The following is a 24,251-nucleotide window of genomic DNA, read 5'->3' as shown; positions in this document are numbered from 1 at the left end:
CTTTTGTCCTGTGGCCTAGTTGCATGGTACTTAGTCTCTCTTTAACTGTCTTAATGTATGTTGTATAACATTCAGGTCTAATGGAACATTATTCAAACCTTGTTCAAGCTCTCATTGACCCTTCTTGGTTTTAAGCTACTTGAAAGTTCTCTCAGTTACTCTTCCTCTTGCACATTAGCTCATCTTCCCAGCTCTGGCTTTTGTATTTTAATGGCTTCTTCCCATCTCACACTTTCTTTGTCCTCCTTGTCTTGCCAGATCCCGTTCACACTCCCCAGGGAGAAGGGACAGGAGGGGTAACTCATCAGAGAGGAGACGTGAAGAGAGAGAGCGGGAGCGCCATCATCCCAGCAGCAGTTCCAACCTGCCCAGGGGGCATTCTAGATCCAGGTAAACCTAACAGCAGGTGTCATCATATCAGTCTGTGGCAAGAGAAGGTGCCATGGGTCTTCATATCGCTCTGTTTATTTTAACACTGAAAATATTGATTAGTATACCAGTCAAAGCAGAGAGGGGCACTAACACTGCCACAGCTCGGTGCTGAATCTTAAATCTTTGATATTTTTCTTTAGTTTATAACTAAAATAATGGGAAATCTTAACATTTGCTTTGTGTGTATCTACTATTGAGCAATGTTTTAATCCCCAATTGACCACAGAGGGAAGCTGCAATGGATAGCTTTCACTTGCATGAATTTAAATTAAGGCTTTGCTGAATACAAAAGCCCTGCCTTCAGAAAGTAATCCACCCCCTTGATATTTTGTGTATTGTGTGATATCACTGTCTGAATCTGAAATGTTTTAACTGCTGCTATTCCCTTCTTGCTTTTGTCTTCCAGGTCTCCTGCTGAAAAAAGGAGGAACTCCTTGTCATCCTCAGGACAGATGCAAACTGTGGGTTCCTCTCTCTCTCCATATTCTTCACCTGGCAGAGTTTTGTCCCCATCAGCTAGCCCTGCCTCCAGCCTTGCCCACTCCAGGTAACTATCTACAACCTGTCAATCAACCAGCTAAGCATTTAGATTGCTGTCCCAGGCGTAACTGAAAGTCTCTTCCCGTAAGAAACAAAAGATCGTTGGGAGAGCTTGGGTGTAAAGCTAACAAATGAAACATTTATACAATTTACACTTCTTGCCTTTAAATGTGTGTTATTTAGACCAATAGATTGCTGCCTCCAGGCCTGTGAAGCTTCTGTCTCTCATGAACCAAAAGGAATCACAAATATACAACTGCATCTAACAGTTCAGTACTTCAGCAGATGGCTGTTATAGCAACCTGTCAAACTGTACTGATTCACACAAAGGCCAAACTGAAGATATGTCCAATTAATATCCTCTCTTTGAAGGTTTTTGACAAACACTAACTCTTGCTCAAAACATATTTCTGCTGTTATTTTATCATCTAGTGGAAAGAATCACTAAACCCCTCCCCTGACAGCTTTTGTCCAATCATAGCTTAGGATCTGTAACTAGGCGCCCACAGGCCTGTGAAGCTATGGATTTTGCCACGTTCTTCACAAGTGTTCATGAGGCTGTAGTGACAGCGATTTAAGGAAGTCTGGGGGTGGGTGGGTGGGGTGTTTAGTAACAAAACAGCTCTTTCCTGCCCTGTTTTTTAAAGCCTCAGTCTTTTAGCATGACATTTAGTATATAGCCATCATATTTAAGATCATTTTTAAAGGATTCTCCTTTTAAAACGATTAGCTGGAAAATTAAATCCAGCCAGAGAGGCAGTAGTCTTGAAGTTTGTTTCCATATGTAATATGACATCATTATAAACCACAGTCTCATTAAAAAGATGTGTAGAAAAACAACTGTAAAACCAGCTTTGTGAATATGAAAGTGGGTAAAACAAAGCATGGGTCTTGTTTAAATTATAAATCCAGTATGGATGGAAGATACTACATTGAATCTAAAGAGGCAGTGATAAGATGGCTCAGACCCAACATCTTTCAGCTTTAAGGTCTTAAGCCACGAAGGCATTCATGGAAACGGACATAATCTCTTCTAATATCTAGGGCTTGTTGGTTTACTGTTTAAAATATCTCCAACAAAGAAACAATTATAGCTGCATGCATTAACTTTTGGATGTAGAGCCACATGGACAACAAAATAAACTCACAGCTAAATCATTCCCCACCCTCCCCTCCCTGTCCTCAGACAAAACGCACATCCATTGTAGTAAGGCAAGCACCAGACCATTACGAATGAAAACAGAATATTCCCTTTGTATGTAGCAACAAAGAAATCACTGTCATGTGTGCCAACATGACAAGTGAAATGGTACCTAGTTTACTGAAGCAGATTAGGTGAAATTAATTATTTTTGAGTCAGTCACTTTTATCTTGAGCTCATTTTTTCCTAATATAATAGAATATTTTCAGACAGAAGCTTTTATTGTGCCTCCACACTGGTGACAGACATAACCTGAGGTATTCTGTTTTCGTTACGTCTGTCCCATGAATATTGGATTCAAATGAACTGATCAGATTGTGGTGGTGAAGGTCAAGTTGTGGATTTTCCTCTTTATTCTTCAATCCTTCAACAGATGGTTTCGAACATTCACTTCTACGTTCGTAAGGAACCAAATCAAAGACACAGGACGACAGGACCATTAATACTGAATTGGCTAATTTTTATTTAAAGTAAAAATCTGACATGCAAAGGATCCACGGGACCTGTTCTTTAAACTCTTTCACTCCATGGTCCTCCTGAGGGGTTTGCAAGTTACGCAGAATTGTCTGACTGGTCTAATACTAAAATAATGCTGAGTCACCACTACAGTGGTAGCCAGGGAAACACCTGCATGCTGGTACAATAGTGTACTTGCTTCCAGTATCCCTAGCTAACATTGAAAGGTAACAGATTTGCCTCCTCTGCAGGTGAAGATGATTTTTCTCTTCACGACTCTGTGCGCACTTATGAATAAATGTCCCATGTCTATCGACCTATATGTAATATGCTTTATTGAATACATATCTGACCAAATGTTGGATATCAACAATTATCAACAATTATTATATCCAATAGTTCAAAGGTCAACTTCAATTTGACAGCCTCATGTTCTACAAAAATTGACCTTTTATGGCCATTATTCAAAGCTGTAACTCAGGAACAGAAAGGGGAGATTGTGAGCATACTTCCTGCAACTTGATTGGTCTAAGGAGATATACAACCGCATGGTCTGTCTTTTCAGAGAGGTGCAATTATTAGAACAGCCACTTAAGCAGAATCATTCCTGGGGGAGATTAGTGTATTTGTCAATTCACTTTTGTTATCAAAAGTTCTGCATCGCTGATAAACTGTGTGTGTATGGATGGAGCTGGTTTGCGTGACTTTGGGTTTTGCTGTTTACTATCCACAAGGGATGGAGCTAGAGCAGCATCCCAAAATAATCACAAGGTACATATGTAAAGAGATGTAATTCCCAAGAATGACAGACAACACACAGACACACATTTTCTCCACGAACTGAAGCTTAAAACTTTGTAACATCAGCAGCAGTCTTTTCTGCAATTTCTTGTCACCTGTTGTGTTCAATCAACTTGATGCACACAACTTTCTCTATTTTAAAAATCCCTTGATAAATTATGAAATGTTAGACGGCAGAGAGATTAAAAGCTTTGGACAGAGTCGTGAATTTGAATTTGAGGCCTACAATTTTGGCACTTTTGATGTTTGTCTGCATGGTTATACACTTGGCTGCATTTGATAATGTTGACGTGGCACTTTTGGTTTGGTTTGGATATTTTCGTTTCTACAGGTCACATTTCTCTTTCAGGTCTCTGACATTTCCCTCTCCTCTGCTTTCTACTGCTCTCAATGCCTGTCCAACTTTGAACATTTCAGAAGATATCATGAATATTGTATATGCTCTCCTGTTAACATGATTGGTTTTCTGCCTCCCTCTCTTTCTTTGTTTCCCCCTCTCTCTCTCTCTCTCTCTCTCTCTCTCTCTTCTCTCCACAGGGGTGGTTCTCAGGAGAAAGACAAGGCAGTGTCCTCTTCCATAGTAACGTCTGTTCAGTCCAAAATAACTCAGGTATTGTTCTTTGCTTTTATCCCAGATATGTCCTCTGCTGAACTTTACAGCCTACCCAGGACAGTCACTGAGTGTTGTTCTGTTTCCACCATGCAAATGGGAAGGACAGAAAGTACTGTTCATTTTCCCACACAAGAAATATAGCCTAGTTAAATATAGTCTGGTTAAGTAACATTTCTCTGGAAATGTCATTTGGATTAATTTTTTATTCGTCCTACATATTCAGCTTCATCTATGGTATGTTTGTACAATATATCCATGCTATATATTTTAATACTCTTGATTTGTTAGAACCATGAAGAACCAGTCTTATCTTTATATGTAGGGATTCTCTGATCGCAGTAAATTGATGTAGCTGTACATATTTCTCATCTGTTACCTAAAGTCATTTTCTGTCACACGGATGGAGGCCACTGAAGGGTGTGTGTGCATTTGTGTGTATGAAGTTGCATCCTGTATTCATTATTAGTATAATCTGATGCATTACAGCTGCAGAAAAACAGCATCTGTGAGTGTCAGCTTGACAGTTCATTGTTGAACTGGGAATTGTTGACGAAATGATCTCAACTCCTGGTCCACCTACTTGTTTTGGAGCTATTGACTGTAACACATGGTCCTCATCAGCAGAATGACTTTGCCATGGAACTTTAAATCCTCACCTCTAGGATTTGTCATCCATGTTATCTTAAAAGTTGAACTTGACGTTTCACTCTCAACCTCAAAAACAGTAGCCATCAGAATAATCTGATGGGGATTGTGTTATTTGGTCAAAAGTCCTCCCCCAAGCGAGCATGTGGACGTTGAGTTGATTTGTCAAAGGTCTCTGTGATACACTTTAGTTCTGGCTGTGCTGTGTTGAATGGCATTATTTAAGTGGTTCTTGTATTTTGTCTTCCTCCACAGAGGTGATATCAATGCTATATTAGCCAAATGATGCTATTGTGACACACAGAAGTTTGCGTGCTAACAACTGTAGTAACTCTTCCTTGCTGAAATTGCACTTCCACCCCCTGCACTCTTTCTGGGAATGAAGCCAAGAATTTCTGGAGGAGAAAAGCTAAATATTGTTTGATGCCAGTTGGGCGGCAGGCAAAAGTGGAGGCCGTGGCATACCTGCCCCTAACTACACAAACTATCTTGATTTCACCTCTCTTCTGAGGAAGGATGCAGAGCTCATGTGCTCCCCTGAAACTGTTTGTTGTCCGGCACTTGTAAATTCAGACAAGAAGAGGAGTTACCACTTTTACTGAGGTTAGTTTTAATTAGAGGTTTGCCAAAAACTATAATCTATTAAGTCAGCCTCTCCTTTTCACAGAAGTCAATCCTCATGTGAGACATTAGGTTAGAAAAAGTTTCATAGTTTTCTTAATGTAGATTTAGCCTCCTCAACTGCCACTGTTTGTCCACAGTTTTGTTTTTTTTCCAATGTGATCTTAATTGTCGGTAATCGATATTTGTATAATAACAGTGCATCAAATAACAGTTGAATCAACTGAATCTGGGGCTCCCCTCAGCTGTACAGAGCTTTATAGCGAGTTTCATCTTATTGTTTAGCTGACTGACCAGCAACTTCATAGTTTCGGTTCACTCCCAATACTTTCATATTCATGTTCGGTCACAGCAGGCAGCTGTTTTCAGCAAAAAAAATCTCTTGAAACACGACACCAAAAGTCAGACAGACATAGTTAGCGACTAGATGGTGAACATAGTGATGCATTTAGCAGCGGAAGAGCCAGATATTTCCGTCAGGAGTTGGTAGAGACCAAAATGAGAGCTTAAAGAGAAGGAATCATGGTTGGTGGCTAAATAATCAGCTGTTTGCTGATATGATATAAACTTAAAAGGGGATGATGTCAGTGTTGTTCTCACAGTTTCTACTGCCCCTAAGGTGGCCAAAAAAGCAGTTACTGCAGGTTTAACACAGCATGTGGAAATATCATTTCGACTGGATGCCTGCCACTGTTGCCAAGGGCCTAAAGATAGCAAAGACACTTCCATCCGTAAAATCATACAATCAGTCATACACTAGGCTCTGTATGCAGCCACTCTCTGACAGTTGTCTATACCAGCTGTCAGAATGACACTGCTGAAGTCATGCAACAATTGCACTTGCATTTAACGCTAATTGAATGTAACACTTGCATAAAGTGTTTTTTGTATTCTTTCTGACACTGACAGACTTGTTAGGGTGGCACAGAATTGGAGTCAGCGATCCTTAACTTTTCTGCACAAGACAATGGCAGCTAGAATTTCCCCAAATGAAATGCTATTAACCCCCCCCCCTTTCATTTTGTGAATGACAAATTACATTGTGGACCACCAAATATTACATATGTTTGTTGTCACACATCAATCCAAATCCATGGGCATCAATACACTGTAATAACAGCCTCCACTCCTTATGAGAAGGCTTTTGATTTCGGAACCTGGCTGCAGAGGTTTGCTCCCATTCAGCCACGAGAGCACTAGTGAGGCTACTGATAGTGGGCGATGAGGTCTCGTTCGTGGTCCGTGTTTCAAAATTAATTTTAAAAGGTGTTTAACGGGGTTGAGGATGTTAAAACAGGAGGGTCTAACCCAAACTGTCTATTGTCTAAAGTATCACTGTATGATGTAGAATTACTGGGCTGTGCTCAAACCATGAAAAACAGCCCCCCAAAAGTAGAAAAAAGTGTATAATTGTTTCCACATACTTTTAGCTATATAGCCTATTGTAATGGAATGACTTGGTTTACAGTTTAAATGCAGTTAAGTGGTGGGCTTTGTCTTTGTTTTGTTTTACTATGGAACACTATGTTCCCCATTTGGGTATTAAGAGCTCACAATAAAGGGAAAACTGTGTCTGAATAAATGGTACACACTCATTAGTTTCAATGTAACCTCCCACATACCTCGTCAATAAATTCTGACCCCCCCGGTACACATTCTTCCTGCTCCACCCTGGCTGTTTACAACCGCACTGTGCAATTTTATCGCCACTCACAGAAATGCACCACAGTCAAATGCATGCACACGCACCGGTTCTAAAAGAAAAATATGCGGTCAAAAGCTATAAATTAAATGGATTGAAGGAAGGCATAAATAGTGGCAAGACCACTACAATCGTGCTCGTCTTTAATTTTCTTTATAGGAGTTTTGTGTCACTGTACTCTCACCTGCAGTTAAATGAGCAAAAATGCTCCAAAGGCTATCAATACTAAAGTGAACTTTGCAAGCCAATGCTCAGTTCAATCAGTCATTATTAAGGCCACAAATCACACACTGTTCAGTACGTTTTTTTTTTTTATTATTATTATTCGTCTTTGTCTAACTGGCCTCTTTCCTCCTGTAATATTGTGATATACTGTTCATTTACCTAATTTTGACTGCTGTTGAAACATGGAGAAAACATCCCTGACAAATTTCAAAATCAATTACCTTCATTTGTCAAAAACCCTAAATCAGTTAAGAGACGAAAAGCCATTTACACGGCTCTCTTGTGTTTAATAACTCTGAAATATCAGTTATTTCATTTGAAGTGATGCAGTATGTTGATGTATTCATTTTCACACCACCAGTGTGCAACTACATGTATGAATGTACTTAGTATCTAGGCATACACAGTAAATGTGAACTGTAAATTTACTGATTTACTGAGTGTAGAAGTTATACCTACAAGAATAAGTGTGACCCTGAATGTAGAGAGGCTGCAGGCAAAGAAGCTTTGGGACTCAAGATAATGGAGGTCAATAGAGTGTGAATGGAGAGGCAACACTAGCTGTTCTGTGAACAGTGGTACAACTTATGCTGTGACGCACCAAATTTGGATTATATTCATTCTGTCTGTCTGTCTGTCTGTCTGTCTGTCTGTCTGTCTCAGAATGAGCTTCCAGTGTTTACCAACTCGCTGCACCACATATACACAACCACACGTCTCTTGACGCTTCTCTCTCATCAACAAAAACATCATATTTCTTTCTTTCTCATTATCTCACAAACAAACAAACAGACACAAGCTTCTCTCCTGCCTTCATCTCAACATGCCAACATAAGCGGGCTCATGAAAACATGCTGTTCGCCGCTGTTGCAACATGCACAGATTCACAACCACTAACTACTTATACCCCGTCTGTGATGTTTTACAAACACTTCTTGAATAATTCAGCACATCCTCATCTTCCTAATGGTTTCGTCTTTCCTGATGGTGCCTGGTTGCTATTTGCCTCATCCCGCCTCTCATTTTCCTAATGTTTGTCTTTGTTCCTCCGTCTTCTGCCCCCCCCCCCCTTCTCTGCTATATGTTTGATGTGTTTTACTGCGTTTGATACATAATTTGTGCACGTTGAGAGTAGCTTTTAGACCCGCAGTGGGTCTGAAAAGAGAACAGTTGAGGGGGACTTTTCAGGCAAGTGTGAATATGTGTGTGTTGCATTGCTCACTCAGGATATTCCTGACACTATATCAGTGTAATTAACGTTGCAATTAGCAGCGAATCTGTGAAATTTCTTCACAAGTCTGTGACGCAACTTGCTTTCAAACTGGTTAGGATTTTAAAATTCGTGTAATTTTAGCCTGGACTAAGATACCTTAAGTCCTCAGTAAGTCTTAGATGTTGGGTAGAAATTGCACAAATTACTCATGGGGTTAATTGTGTTTCCTTCTCGGGTCATCACCGGTGCCTGGGTCTCCATGATTAGTCCTTCCTTTTTTACTGAATCCAAGGTTTTCCCACAACGAGTAAAGTTTTTTTTTTTTTTTTTTTTTTTTTTTTTTTTTTTTTTTGATAGAAAGAGAAATCTCTCCCACGCAGAATAGCTTTGTTTGACCATGTAACTAACCCGCATGTTTGTGACTGAGAAGAGCAACACAAAAGACAGATGGAGAACAGATAAGAACAATTTATACGAAAAATAAAGCCCAAAGAAAATGAAACAGCAACAGCTTAAAAAATAAAACAGCAACTGCAAAGGATTATGTCCTCAGTGTTATTGCGACTTTAAACTCATATTGCTTAAGGTTTTCAGGTTGATTTAGCACCAACTGTGATAAGTGGCGGTAACAGCAAGTGTGGTTTAATGCTGGGTGCAGCAAACACTCTTTAAGCAGCTACTTTGTCAAAAACACAACAGAGGAGCAACTGGTGTAGCTGTTTGCAGTGCAGCCAAACAAATTCCATTGTTTTATTGTAGAAGTCAGTCAATAATTTGCCTTTTTCCATCACGCTGTGAACAATCACAATCTGATTTCATGCTGCAGCTCTTCATCTAACAGTTCACTGTGGCTGCTCCTTCTTGTTCCATTACTTCCTGAATTAATTAAAGCTGATGTGCTGTCAAAAGAATGCTCAAAATGACCATCATCTTATGTTATAGGTAGATTCTTCAGCAGCTGCTGTCAGTGCTAACCTCAGTGGCAGTTACTTATGACTGTCTCACATTAAAAGCTACCATGTGTTTTGCCAGGTAAATGCTTTTGATGTGACCTAGGAGCAGTAGAAAGTGTTACAGTAACTTCATACAGCTTTAGGAGAGTAGAAAGCGAAGCTGATGTCAAGAACATGAAAAAAAATTACAAACCGTAATTCTGTATTACATTTATGAATTGTTTCCAGTGAATACACCATTGGTAGATGAATAATTTGAATCCAGGAATGGCAGACTCTGACACTAACAATCAAAACTATGATCAGAAACATATTTACAGAATGTAGATACGTGCTGGCCTTGAATAGTTTCAAAAACAGGGTTAGATTTCATTAGAATGTTAAAGATTCTAACTTTTAAAGTATGGCTTTCGATTTGCATCACCATTTTTAAAGATTCATCATAAACGTAAAAACCAGTGTATCATCTCTTGAGTGACACCGCTGCAGACATAAATACACAAAAGTTGTGAAAGATTAAAGATGCAGAGAAGAATCAGGTGCCTGTTGCCACGGGCCTCTTGTATCCAGCACTGAGTGAGGTTTGTTCATTTCTAAGACGGGGTCAGTAATCTGGGTGTTCCTTTGAATTAATGACATAGTGAGTAAACATTCCAATTACAGGACCTCCGCGGGTGAAATATGGCCCTGCTCACTTACTGTGTAACAAATCAGTGTGGAGTATGTTATTTCTCAGGCAGCAGTGGGTTTGGGATATTAAATTGTATCAAATGTAATCTTTTATTTATCTTTTATCACATGTTGAATGATGAAGAGAATATTTAAGCTATCATATGTATTTTTTACTGGAATTCTTCATCCTCGTTCAGTATTATGTAACCATAGTTAGCTATCGAATGTGTGACAGCTGTATTGTAACTTGTGATGATCTATTAATGTGATATGATTTTTTTTTTGTCATATTTTCATGGCAAGAATTCAACCGTTTGAGTTACTTTCCATTCAGTTGATAATAATTTGAAACATTGAAACATTTTGTGAACTCGTCTTTGTGTTATTTTTTCATTTTTCATTGTTTTTTTTATTTATTTATTTTTTTTTTATGTGTCTATTCAGATACACCAGGGTTTAGAGAGAAACAGCGTTTTGAATGATTTGATATGACAGCTCCTTCCCCCTGTGATTATAGCTATTAATTTGTCTCATCTGTCAGGAGAGCTCAGGGGTGGATATTTGTCCACGCGTGTGTGAATCACTCTTGCGAAACAAATGAACACTTCCTTTTCTGCAATGCAAGCATTTGCCCCCTGGTCAGCAAAATTTACATTTCTACCTGACGAGGGAGGGAAAGGAAAGTGAAAGCTAAAAAATTGCATTTTAGAATCTTCTTACTCCACACTCCCTACTATTTCCCTGTTGAGTTCTACTCATTTTTGGAACTGCAGCTTTCTACAAATGACACTATTTTCCCTATCATTGACTTATTTATATACTGTAATACAGTTTATGTCGTCCAATGAGCAGGTCGGCTGCTAAAACTGAGGATAAGCTGCCTGTAGCAAGAATTTTGGAGAGGAGGTCATTTGTGTTCTTACTGGATATTTTCTGTTCATATACTATGTCACTTTAAAAGATGTATGCAGAAATTCATGGAGGTGACGAAAGCAAAACATCCTAAACAAAACAAAGACCTAAAGACATGTAGAAGCTGGAAAGAACTCCAGATAACTCCAGGGAGCTTGTTCTCAGTGGGAGCAGCATTATTAACAGCTCTTTGACAGTAAGAGAATAGTAAAGTATCTGTCAATTATTTCAAAATGAGATCAAAGCTCACTGCTTTTCCCTTTAGAATGTCAATGTACTGTGTTGCTCTCCAGCACAGTTGTTGTTTCTAGATCAAGTATACTTTATCATAGCTGTTCTTTATTGTTGTTGGAAAGGAATCAATAGATGGGTTTAAGTTGAACCAAAACATAGAGAACCATTATCAGTTTGTGCAGAATTTCAAGCCATTGCTGGCTTCAACAACACACACGATCTGATGTAAATATCCCTCAGGCCCTCATCACGTTGGCAGCCGCTGTTGCAGTCATTGGTAGTGCTATAGCCTCAGGTGTATAACAGTCTTGTCAGCTCTTACACCCTCGTTCCCCACACCCATGATGCATGAATCCAAGTGCCCTACATTATGTTTTAAGTTCATTCTCAATTATCTGTTGACAGGTAGAACGTGTGGAGATGTGTCTTACATTAAACTCATCTGTCTCTCCTGTGTTTTCAGGATCTGATGGCCAAAGTGCGAGCCATGCTTGCCACTTCCAAGACCTTCCAACCTCCCAATTCCTAAAGAGGGCACGGGTTTCTACTAGTCGTGATAGCCTCGGCCAATCAGCGAGCAGCATTCTCCGATTTCCTGGAGATCTATCTGATCTGGATCTGTAACCCTCTGTTCCTTGATTTATTATTTCATCTTGATTTGAGCATCAACAGATTCACTTTGGCCACATTATGTCATCTGCAGAATTTTAAGAGTGGAGTAAAGGCACTAATTACTGACCTGAGAAAACAGTTCATCAGCTGGGAGATCATGTCGACAGTTGACAAATTTTGGTGCAGGGAGACTGAAATGTGGAAATAATCCATATGTTATTTTGCATTCTGTTTTAAGACACCCTACTTATCTCCCACGTGTTGATAGTCATTCTGTGACGCATTACCAAAAGCTACAGGAGGTCTGTATTCTCTCCTTCTATGAAGGGTTGTGTTGTTTTGATAATTTCATTTCTCTCCTCCCTCCTCTGGTATTCTCCACTGTTTTCCCTTTTTATTTCCTCCCCCAGCTTTTCTCTCCAGCACCTCACCCATCTACTTGAGAAGCTGTTTTAATTTTTTACTCTGTCCCTCAGCTCTAGTGCGTGGCCTTCTATTTCTGTTCCTGGTTTGTACTGTAAGGAATTTAATGCAGAACTACTTTCTAATCCAAACTGTCAATAAAGTTTCAATTATGATTTACTCGTGCTTTTACAACAGTTTTCTTCATTGTCTTCTTCACCTTCATGCACTTTTTTGTGTCATAGTGGAGTTCAAATATCAGCAACAGACTCAAACACCCCCCCACCCCCACCCCGCCCTCACCCTGCGGTCCATGTCTTCACCGTCCTTCATTTGGGGTACACCGATAAGATGGAAAGAATTACGTTTACTGCCCCCAAACCTTCACCTCTATTTACTGTGCGAAGTTTAGTGTCATTGCAGCGTTGCTGATAAACCCAACAGACTTAACAGTTGATCAGCTGATATCCTCCAGGTGTCTGCTACTGCTACTGCTGCTGCCACTGAGATGGCACTTGTGACCCAATGCACAGTTAAACCCAGTACACAGAAATTGTTAGTGGATTCCTGCTTGATGACCTCAGGCATAAGAGATTAAATGTTCAGAAAGATAACCCTTTTAAGGTCATACAGAGCCTCAAAGTAATCAATTAAATGCCAAAATCAATTCTGAAACAAGCAGGCAAACAGTGAAAAGACACTAAAAAAGACAAGAGATATGGTCCTTTCTCTTCAGTCTCATTTAAAGTTTTGCTACAGCATCCTGAACATACTGATGCCCTGTTTTTGGCTGCCGAGCACTGCAGCACTAGTGAGATAAAATCAATCCATCTATTTTTGTTTTACCAACCTAAGACCCTGTTCAGGGTCTAAAGGTACTTTGGGTCAGGGTTAGAGATTGCTGTCACCTCTCAAAGGGCTCAGTGTATTTACTGGGCTTCCATACTTTGTTAACTGTAAGACTCCGAAGTTCCTCCAAAGTGCTTCAGGTTGGTTTAGGACAGATATGATTGAAACGATACCCAGAGTCTATCACAAGGACATTTGTTATATTTTTGACACAAATTCCAACATTTGTGCTGGAACTGCTCAACTGCAAGGTACACTGCATCAGTTTCACCAAATACCCATAATGACTTATGTTTATGTCAATGTGACAAAGTCTTAAAGAGACTGTGATAAAGCCACAAATTCATTAGAGGGATTAGTTTGGGGGCTGTTTGATTAACCAATAAAAATCAGACTTTAATGCAGAAGAGGCTGTTCATTTCCCATTTCTAGTTGACAGTCAACACTAAATTGTTTTAACAATGTATGGGATTGCTCCCTAACATTAACCAGGTAGTTATTATTGTAGCCATGATGACAAAGTCTCCCTAACTTTAGTGAAATGATTTTAACACAAATCCTAATCCTATTCAAATACTTAATCCCAACCAAACCTTAACCTCTTCTTCTGAGTCAGTAAAACTAAAAAGTCTGTCATTCACTACAGAATACCAAAGAGTACTGAGGATGCAAGACGTCTCGGTCTCAAACCCTGGATTATGCCCTAAATTGTCACAACCCAACTCAAAGCTGGACAAAGGAGGGGGCATCACATATGGGTTTTAGCTAAAATCAGTTTATTTTGCATAAGTTAAAGAGGAAATTAACGTAAAGACAAATGGAAGAGAGGAAGTCTTGCTGACTGTTACCAGCTGATATAGCACTGCAGTCAGAGGGTCACCAAATAGCACAACAGCCTTCAGTGGAAATTGTCAGGAGCTTTGGGTCTCCCTCACATATGAACTAGCATTTGAAATAGTATATAAACTATTCAGTCTAAGAGAAGCAATGTGCTTCTTTCTTCACCACCTTTTATATACCATCACAAAACATCCCAACTGCTGCTGACCTGGAGGCTCTGCAAAGGGCACTTCAAACTTCCTCTCATCACAGCAATAGTCAATTCTCCCCTCCAACATCAGGAAAACTCTACAAAGACATTAGCTCCCACACCACCAAAGTAAAGAGCTGCTTCTAGCCTCAGGCCTTGAGAATACTGACAAACATAAACAGCTGACACAAACGCAGTTTGCAGCTGATGTTCTTTTTTTTCCTCTGCATTATTTCCTTTCACCATATTGACTATTGTATCTACACTATGTACACAAGCATATGTTCATACAGCAAAACCTGAACGTTTCTACCTCTAACAGCCCTAAGTTTGCTTTCTGTTCAATAATTAAAGTTGTATATTAATCAAGCCGTCAGTCCTCCCATGTCAATCAAAACACTTAAGTCACCACTGGACGGTTACAAAAAGATTGCTGCAAACACATCAAAGCTTAAGTCTGCTGCCTTGATGTGTTTTTAATGTGCATGGCAAAGGAGCAACGATGAACAAAAAAGAAACTAACCTTTATCACTATGGTTTCACTTTATCACAAGTGGAACCATTCAAATATGTTTTCTGACAACTCAGCTACTTTAATGGTTTAACTTGTGAATTTTGGTCCCATTACAGCACTCAGACTGGAAAAAAATTTCAGTCTGTATTCATCCTGATTTTAGTGTTGTCCAAACGGTGCTAGACAGAGTGGAAAATTGGGCTGGATTGGTTTCTGTTAAATTTGCTCAAGTCTTATCGAAAAAGGTAAAAGCACTTTGTCTCCACTGGCAACTACAGCAAGGGACACAACAACACAAACACCAGGGAAATATAATGAGTTCAATCCTGCTTGAGAATATGTCTGAGGGGTGTAGATTCAACCCAATGGTAGATGAAGTCTTGTATGAGATTGCAAATAACAGAAACACTACAACATAATACACACTAGTAAGATGTTTTGTTGAAGTAAAAACATAACAAGAAGCTTTTTGTGTGTTGGGTTGATCAATCATGAAAATTCACACGGGCTCTACCGTATACACGTAGGCCTAGTGTTTTAATAATTCATATAAACCGGTTATTAAAATACATAACTCAAGTCAAATTGCAAATGTGATGATCACTCCACTGTGACTCAAAACTTTTGGTTTAGCCTGCCAATGCAATTCTGCAGTGGTCGATAGACGTAGCAGTTCATATGATATTAGCATTGTGTAAGGTCTGAAGCTATAGTTATCTCATAATTCACAACAATTAAATTCGAAGAAAATGAGTGCAGTTAAATGAAATTTGGAGTGGAGATTAAAGAGAAGAGCTTCTTTCTCTATGAATGGGAGTCTGAATGTAAAGAACTGAATAATTATAATGAAATAATATTAGGTATAGCAACCTTAATTATTAATTGATAATTAATTCAAAGGTTAAAATCATTCATGACACAACTGATTAAATCCATTTTAGAGATGAGGCTGATGGGGTGACATCTGACAGCCGACACCTCCACTGTGATCCTTACAATACATCTGCTGATCACCGTCATTCACATACAGTAAACACACAAAGTGAGGATGGGAATAAGTGACGTGCACAAGTAGAAGCTCAGTTATGTCAACATGATTAATATACTATACTATGCTGTGGAGAATTGTGGGGTGAGCAGGCAGTGGGTGAGAAAATGCGTTGGTCTATGCCTGATGGACCTGTCTTGACCCAGTTAGGTCCATGTTGCGGTAACAACTTTTTTCTAATTATATAGTTTTATTACAACCACTATGTCTTTCATTTTCTGTGAATGTGGATGTATGTGGATGTGTGTGGGTGCTATGTAAGTGCTATGTAAGTGTATGTGTTGGTGTATTTGTTTGGAGGAATTAGATGGCCTCCGTGGTTTCATTTCAATTCCATAGCGTGTCTAATCTGGCAGCCAAGGGGTAGATTGGTCATAATATGTGACCCTCAGATATATGTATGTACCGTATAGTATATGTCGTATATATTCTTTGTCTGTAAGTAAATGCTGCAGGGGGGAGGGAGACATTTGTGCCTCCCACCAGGCAACAGTGCTGTGCCTGACCCACTCAGGAACCATACATACTGTACAATAGATTCAGTTTAGTTCTGCTGGTAATTTTTAGAGCTCTCACTATTTTTTCCTTCCTGCGCTTCTTCACTTTTAAGTGAGGGAGCTGAACATCTTACAGAAAAGGTCAAAACAGTACAGCAATACTAGTGCAAGCCGACAACAGTCTTACATTTGCCAGCACTTTTCTTTTGTGCAAGGGTTCTTTAGGGCAAGCTGAGAGATTCTTTATTGATTTCACTCTGGACTGCTAGATAACTGCAGACCTGTAAGTATTTTAGAGTAGGTCCAAGTGAAGGAACAAGTCAGGTCCAAGTCATCAACTGAAGTATGACACTGATGTATGAGTCTCAAGTCAAGCTATAAGTCAAGTCTCAGGCCCTCATGCACAGATGAAAGTAAATAAAGAAAAAAAAAAACATGTAAGAGGCACCATGTATGTACCCACCAGATGGCTGCACATCTTGTCACAACGACATAATACGGTAATTGCAACAACTGCAAAATGTATGTCAGACTTGTGAAGGCAGGCATGGCTACTAAAATAAACCTCTAAGCTTGTCAAACATTGGTCGAGTTTTTCAAAGACTGCTTTGTACTAAGTTCTTAAAAGAACTTAATAAGCAGCATTTCCACCAGCTGTCATAAACAAAACACCTGCTTTTACATCACTGATACTGCTACAGCCAGATATGTAACAGCCTTGAATTTTTCAGTGCAGCAGCAGTTTTGATTTGATGTACTCCTCTGAAGACCCAAGACTATTATTTTTAAGCTTCTCCTATTGCATGATTATGAAGAAATCCCTTTGGTTAACATGGTCCTTTCTTTTTAAGAGTATGCTTGCATTATCACAGATTGGTCATTTTATCACATTTGGGTAAAGACCATGGATAATACAATGTTTCTTGTAATTCCTGGTTGGCATCACTTGCAATCTTCAGTGTGTTACAGAAATGAAGAGCAGCTCTATGAATAACAAAAAGGAGCACATGAATAAGGAATCTGCAAGCAATTGTTGGATTAATTTATAAATGTTGAACGTGGCTTCGGTGTTTGAAGTTGATCAGGTTTTACAGCAGATGAGTCCAAGTCAAGTCTCAGCTGTACTGCTTGGGGAAGGAAAACAAATGGGCAGCCTGCGCTATGCTCTTGCTCATGCATGACAAGTTTCTTGGTGTATGACTGCACCAAACTTTGGTGAAGAACCTTCATCATAAATTTATGAGGTAAGAAATTAAATGAACCAGATTTTTTGGCATTCCTCCCTCCTATCAGCGAGTGTCTTGCCTTGATACTGTGCGACACATGGGTCAAAAATTCAACAAGCATTTCAGCTGGCCAATCCAGAGTGTGTGAAAAGACACTTATTTTATTATTTTTGCCCTTTATCTGTCTGTACAGCTGCTCTGACTTTGATAAGACATGCGAGTGATGCCTTATGCAGCATTTTTCAACGGGTAATTGTGCGCCACCACTAAGGAATAGATAAGTATGAGTCAAAAAGAGTCTAGCGAGGAAGATTTATATGAGGAATGAGCCTGTATCCCTTTATTACAAAAGCAGATAGTCTCATACTCCTTCTAAGCACGTATGACGTTTGTGTAACATTTGACTCTTTTGGCTCATATTCCAAATGTCAAAAGGAGACGAGAAAAAGGACGCTGACACAGAAGACCAGTGTTTGCCTCAGCATATCTTCACTCATTTTATGTTTGGCATCATGGTTGGCAAATGGCACAGTGCTGATTATTCTGTTGTAACTGCCACAATAAATCAGGGATAATGGCCTACAAGGTTAAAACATGCTTGTAGTGTTAATTGTGGTATGCTGGCATAAATCTGTAGAAACTGAGCAGAGTAGTTCTTAGCAATGGGCAAACAAGGTTATCCTGACCTGTATTCTTCACTTCTTGTGTTGGTGATGAACCCACACAAAATTATGACCTAAATCAGCAGTTCCTCTGAGCTCTAGGGTGTTTCTGTTTTATGGGCAAGCAACTTTACGACTTTACCAATTTTACATTTTCATCGTTCTCATCAACAATGTTTCTAACATCAGCAAGCAGCTGAATGCTACTTGCCCAACACCAAATGGCAAACACAAAGGCAGTGCCAAGATGGTGAACATAGTGGAGTTTTTAGCTGGAGTTTTGTTTTCCCTCAGGAATTGGTGGAGACCAGATCAGAGCTAGGATGAGTCAGTTTGACTATGTAGTTAAGCAACTGTTCACTCACATGCTCAAATGTTCACCATATTAACTTCATAAGGTGATGCAACTTGTTGAGATGCCCTCAAGTGGCTAAAGATCAAACCACAGGTTGAAACATTTTCACAAATGGATGACGACAGCACTCTTTGTCCATTATTTTTATATATCAGGGCAGCATATATCAAAGAGAAACAGACCAGTTTCTCCCATCTTGGTAATCCTGACACCAGCAGTAACTCTGGGAAACATCAAAGTGATCAACCTCTCCTACAGCTAAAAGTTCATTCAGAAATACAAACATTTTGACAGATGTCCAAAAAAGAAAAAACCTGAGATCACTCTGACACAACTCTTAGAACTGATGTTGGAACATGATGAATATATTTAGGAATTCTAAAATTGATTAATGTAGAATTAAACATTTCTAAAAATGGATGACATTTTGAAAACTGGTTCCTTTTATCCTTCTTTGGTAAGTGACCATGATTTAATACACCCTGACATGTTCTATCACAGACTGGATTTGTCTTCCCCCCTTCCACTATTTTCATATTTTCATACACCTTGTCAAGTATTTGCTGACAAAAATACTTAAAGCACACATCAAAAAGTTACTGAAAACATACATCAAAGATACTGAAAGCATGTATCAAAAAGATACTGAAAGCATACATCAAAAATAACTGACGCATTTCATTTGATCCTGGCTCCCATAAAAATGTCATCTCCCTAACAGCTAACATCCATTCCAAAATATTCAGTTTAATTTGACCCTGTTGACAAGCATACATATAAACACAGAAAACCAAGACCTGTCTGACACAGTTGTTGGAGTTGGTGTTGAAACATGATGAACTAAACTGATGTGCATAACTATGTATATGCCTAACACTGATCACAACCCCCCAACCGCCAATTACTGATCAGTTGCTGGTTGGTGGCAAGAACATCTGAAGATCAAAATGAACTGTGATCTTATTAGGAGCTCTTAATAAAGTGATCACTTTCAATGTACGGTGGTTAATTTAGATCTTCACTTGAGGTCATATTTATTGTCAACTTCATAGTAATGTTCTTCCAAAAGTCTTTAGGTTCACAATAGTTAAACCAATCAAATACAAATGGGCGGAGTTAAATGCCACTTAAACCAATGAAATCCAAAGTGAGCGTAATTAAACGCCTGTTAAGCAAATGAAATTCAAAATAGGCGGGTTCAATGTTTGACGTTTAACCCCGCCCCGTTCTGCAGGCTGCAGTCAGGAATACTTGTTGACTCGGCTTCTACCGTTCTGAGATCAATTATGACATTAGAGCCATCACGCGCATGCGCAGAGATGTGCGTTTGTGTGTAAACTAAACTCGCACATCAGGCTGAAGAGGTAGCAGTAGTATTACGTAAACGAGCAAATTATACTGATTTAGCAAGACCCACGGTAAATTTGAGACAGAATATTGTTACACACGTAGCGCAACTCCTTTCAGGAATAGCTCACTACGTAAGTTGTGTGCGTAGCGGGTGAGAGAAGGTGAGAGTGGTGATGCCGGCGACCAGAACAGAGAGGAAGCTAGTTTGTTAGCAGTGTAGCTGTGAACGTACAGTGCGGTGTATGTGCACTTTAGGCTGTTTGTCAGTAAATAAATACTACGACTCCTCAAGACCCAAGTTACCGTGTCTCCCCTGTGCTTTCCAACTACAGTGCGCCAAGAAAGGTTAACAACACTGAGGCAGGTAAATACAGTTCTACGTTGTCACAGGAGTGTACCATTGTCACTAATTGGTAAATATGTTGAAGCTTATCCATATAAGTGATATTTTCTCTCTGTACTGCCCATTTGATATGTTTACTGTCAGTTCAGAAGAATAATCCTAATACTTCCTCAGCCAGGAAGGAGAAGTTTGAAGATGTCCAGGCAGAGAGCAGCAAGATACAGGAGAGAGACTTTCAGCACATGAAAGTCAGGCAGCACAAAATCATGAAACAGGACAGGCTCTGAATTTAAGAGGGATTTGCTACTGCTGCTGTCATGAAAAGGTATGTTTTAGTCTGCATGCCACTGGTTTAAATACAAACACATGACTAATTTAAAGAAAAACCAAGGTTCTTAGCAGCCCCCATGTGCTGGCATTGATTCTACAGGTCTTTGAACTCTATTGGAGGGATGACCACTGTTCTTTCAAAAGATATTTTTGGTGTTGTCATGTTAGTGATGGAGAACGCTGTCTAACATGTTGGTGACTGTGAAGGTCATAGTATATTAGATTCATAGTAGATTCATATAACCCCCCCCCCCCCAATTCAGCATTCAGCCCTGTACTGTTCTCTTGGTGTATGCCACAAATGCAATCACCCACTTAACAAGAATATAGAGAAGGATGAGTATGATGATGGGATGTTCATTGCTTAATTGTACCATGGAGTGCGCCTGCGTGGAAGCGACTGCATTTATGTTTATCCACTCATTTATTCAGGTTTTTCCTTTAATTCGTCATCATCCTGTACTTATTACCCTGACACATTATTGCCAATAGCCCATCAAAAAAAAACACCAAATAAGTCATTTGAATAGCCACTTCTGTATTCATACCCCCCTCAGTAGTGACTATAATAACCACAAGGCCCCAGCCAAACATTAAATCACAATTTTATATGTAATCAAATCGAGCTCATCACATCTGCACTGATTGATTCTAGACTAAATTGCTGCCTGGTATTTGCAATTTCATTAAGTCATGCTGGCAGGGACAGATTGTGTGTGTGTGAGTAAGACACTGAAAGCAGAATGGGAGAGTGTGTGGGGCAGGAGAAAGTGACTCAGGAAAGTAGTTAGAGAGAAACATGAGGGCAGGGGAGTGATTTGTTTGTTTTACGGGACCTGAATGCATCGTAACTCAGTGAGACATGAGAGGAGAAGAAAGAATCGGGCAATAAAGAGGAAGGGTTTTATTCCAAAATGCATTTCATGTTTATTAAAAATAATAATGTTCTATTTTTATGACTTTATAGCCAAACATTACGATGATTCAATCCTCATGTTTCGTTGAGTAAGTATTGAGCTCACATTGCAAAGTGAACTTAATTCAAAGTGACACATTTAATTCTAGTGACACATCCATGATAGCATTTGACATGATGCTGAGCTACCGTATGAGCTCCAGCGCACGTCTACTTGATGGTTCATTTTGGAGAAATACTGCTGCACCTTAGTGTAATCATGGTTCACGGCTCCAATATATTTCACTTGGTGTTGTAGTGGCCTTGATAGATGTGTTGTGACCGCCAACTAGAGGAGCTACTGCACATGGAGTGAGGACTCGGGGCACCTTGGCCACAGACCCAGACAGAGACACAGTGGTCTAATTAAGACATGTGGCAAGTAGAGAGCAGACTGGCAAAAGTCCCAGTTGTAAACATAGTGTAGGATGAGACAGATGTAGAGATTTCCTGTGCTCATCTATCTATCTATCTATCTATCTATCTATCTATCTATCTATCTATCTATCTATCTATCTATCTATCTATCTATCTATAATCACTCTTTTAATCACTTTTCACTTCATGTAGATGCTATGGTTGGTGACCTCAAGTCAGTCACACTCACCAGAGGAGACGATCTGCTTCATGGCCCCTGTCAGACCCATTTAATATGATTACTGTTATTAATGTTCTTGCTGCATTCAGCACGGTGCCCTGGATATTCTTCCATGATAGGTTGAGCTGAAAGGAACAGTTTATGTAATGTGTCTTGACCTGCTGCATGGTGTCAACATAACAGAGGTTTATTAAAACTCCACCTAACTGAAGTCTGGAAGACAAGGTCACTGATACAGGCTCAAACAATACCTTCTCTTTGTGTGTGTGTGTGTGTGTGTGTGTGTGTGTGTGTGTGTGTGTGCATGTGTGTGTGCATGTGTGTGTGCATGTGTGTGTGCATGCATGCGTGCTGGCATTGGCATACATTGGTTGAAAGGTAATTTGTAGTCTACAGTACTTGCGCCTGTACATGGGTTTACACAGACCTGCATGTTTTTAGAACTGCTCCCGAGTGCTGTCATCTGTGTTTTACACCAGATATGCATTAATCAGAAGTTACTATAATTGCACTTATCCAGGACACGGCTTGCTTCACTTTGGCATCCATGTCACCTACGCTATTGAACACTGGTTACTACAGTTGTTTTTGGTCTGGCCTGCCTAATTCGTCTGCCCTCCACCTATTTTCAATTTCAGTTTTGCTTTGTTTGTTTGCTCACCTTCTCTCTCTTTTGTTGCACTCCTTCCTCTAGTTCTCTATTTTTCTTTCTGTTTTTCTCTTGTGCATTTTCCTGTCAGGTAGCAGTTCTTTTTGTATGTGTTGGATGAGGAGAAGATTACAGTCAGAGAAAGATTACACCTGAATCAAAACATACATGATTTCTTTTTCAAACAAACAAGCTGTATCTTGTAATGTTTAATCCTGTGTTCTTTCCGGCTTCTTCGGTGTGCATATGTTTCTGGAAGCAAGGTCTAAAATACAAATGGCATATGGAACATGCCTTCAGGCAAAGTACCTTATTATGTGTATTTGACCTAACTTAGTCACCCGTCCACTCAGCTTCTCAGTAGAGGGTTGTTTTTATACCCAAGGATTTTAGCCATTCCTGTCTACTGCCATAGTCTATATTACTGTAGTTAACCTGAAGTGAGTCACAGGGAAATCTGGGGCTCTTAAGATGCTGTTGAGGGACAATAACAAATTAACAGGGAGAAACTGTTGCAAAGAAGGATATACTACGTTTCACCTCTGCGCTCTTCAGAAAGGTCACAGCCAGGAAACGTAATTTGTTTAGATTATCAAACAGATAGAGTCATTTGTTTTTGGCTGCTAATGGTAGCATTAGCACCATGGCTACCACTATCAGCCTGGCTAGCAAGAAACAAAAATCCCAGTTTGAACTTGAAACCCAGATCTCAGTGCTATAATAAAGGCAGAGTAAATGAATAAACATGTAGATTTTGTTCTTTACGGATATAGTATAAATCAGACCAACTGAATGTCAGTTTTGAACCTTCTCTACTCCCAGAGCTCTCTCCATAGTTGGACTGGCCATAGGGACTAGACAGTCCCTATGGCCAAGTCCCATGGGCCGCTGCATCGGTGAGGTGGTGGACAGCAAAAAAAAAATACATGAAGTCGGCCCCAGCGGATAAGTGCAAGGCTGAATTTCTGTCCCAATCCCTAGGCATTCACTTGATGGAGTCTGAGGTTCACTCTTGTTTTACCTCAGTTTCTGTCACATTCCCACTTTCCCCCTTTTTTTATTTATAGCGACACAGTCCAAGTGTATTCACATCCATATACATGTGTGTGTGTGTATATATATATATATATATATATATATATATATATATATATATATATATATATATATATATATATATATATATATATATATATATATATATATGAACAGAATGTGATGTGGCTATGATTTGGTGATGGCTTTTACTGCTTTGCATGAATGTCTGAAGGTGGTTCATTGTGTTACTTTGCAGCACATCTTCTGTGTTATATTTTAGTATCACATTATTGGATACAACTGCACAACAAATTGTGTAATGGAGTTTAATTTGTAGGTCCCCAAAAATTCTTGCATACTTCAACTTATTTGAAGTTTGTGTCTCAATTTAGAACCTGTGTGGCAAGGTTTGACTTCATTATGCAATACTCCATGTTCAGCACACCTGATTGCTGCCAGTTGTAGACCCCTGAGGATGCTATTGAAAGAGAAGTGCTCAGGTGTAAACGGTGGACCATTGTGATGGATGGGGATCACATTATGCTTTCCACAGCCAGAGTTTCTGGCCTACTG

General features: G+C 39.5%; 1 protein-coding gene and 1 long non-coding RNA gene across 8 annotated transcripts in view; both read left to right on the top strand.

Annotated features, from left to right (window-relative positions):
* Positions 1-12,414, top strand: part of sfswap (splicing factor SWAP) — a 46,339-nt gene extending 33,925 nt beyond the window's left edge. For all 6 annotated transcript variants that reach the window (XM_056403521.1, XM_056403520.1, XM_056403519.1 and 3 more), the window contains 4 exons: positions 259-390; positions 839-979; positions 3,968-4,040; positions 11,684-12,414. In XM_056403521.1, coding sequence (XP_056259496.1) covers positions 259-390; positions 839-979; positions 3,968-4,040; positions 11,684-11,749 — 412 coding nt within the window. In that variant the 3' untranslated portion in view covers positions 11,750-12,414. The remainder of the gene's footprint in view (positions 1-258; positions 391-838; positions 980-3,967; positions 4,041-11,683) is intronic.
* Positions 12,415-19,684: 7,270 nt separating this feature from the next.
* The window catches only part of LOC130187053 (uncharacterized), a 44,199-nt gene continuing 39,632 nt past the window's right edge, over positions 19,685-24,251 (top strand). For both annotated transcript variants that reach the window (XR_008830380.1, XR_008830381.1), the window contains exons 1-2: positions 19,685-20,129; positions 20,283-20,433. This is a non-coding gene — a long non-coding RNA (uncharacterized LOC130187053). The remainder of the gene's footprint in view (positions 20,130-20,282; positions 20,434-24,251) is intronic.

This window comes from Seriola aureovittata, chromosome 18 (genome assembly GCF_021018895.1).
Source record: "Seriola aureovittata isolate HTS-2021-v1 ecotype China chromosome 18, ASM2101889v1, whole genome shotgun sequence".
Taxonomy (NCBI): Eukaryota; Metazoa; Chordata; class Actinopteri; order Carangiformes; family Carangidae; genus Seriola; species Seriola aureovittata.
Note: the sequence above shows the minus strand (reverse complement) of the source record. Positions and strands in the feature narration are given on the sequence as shown.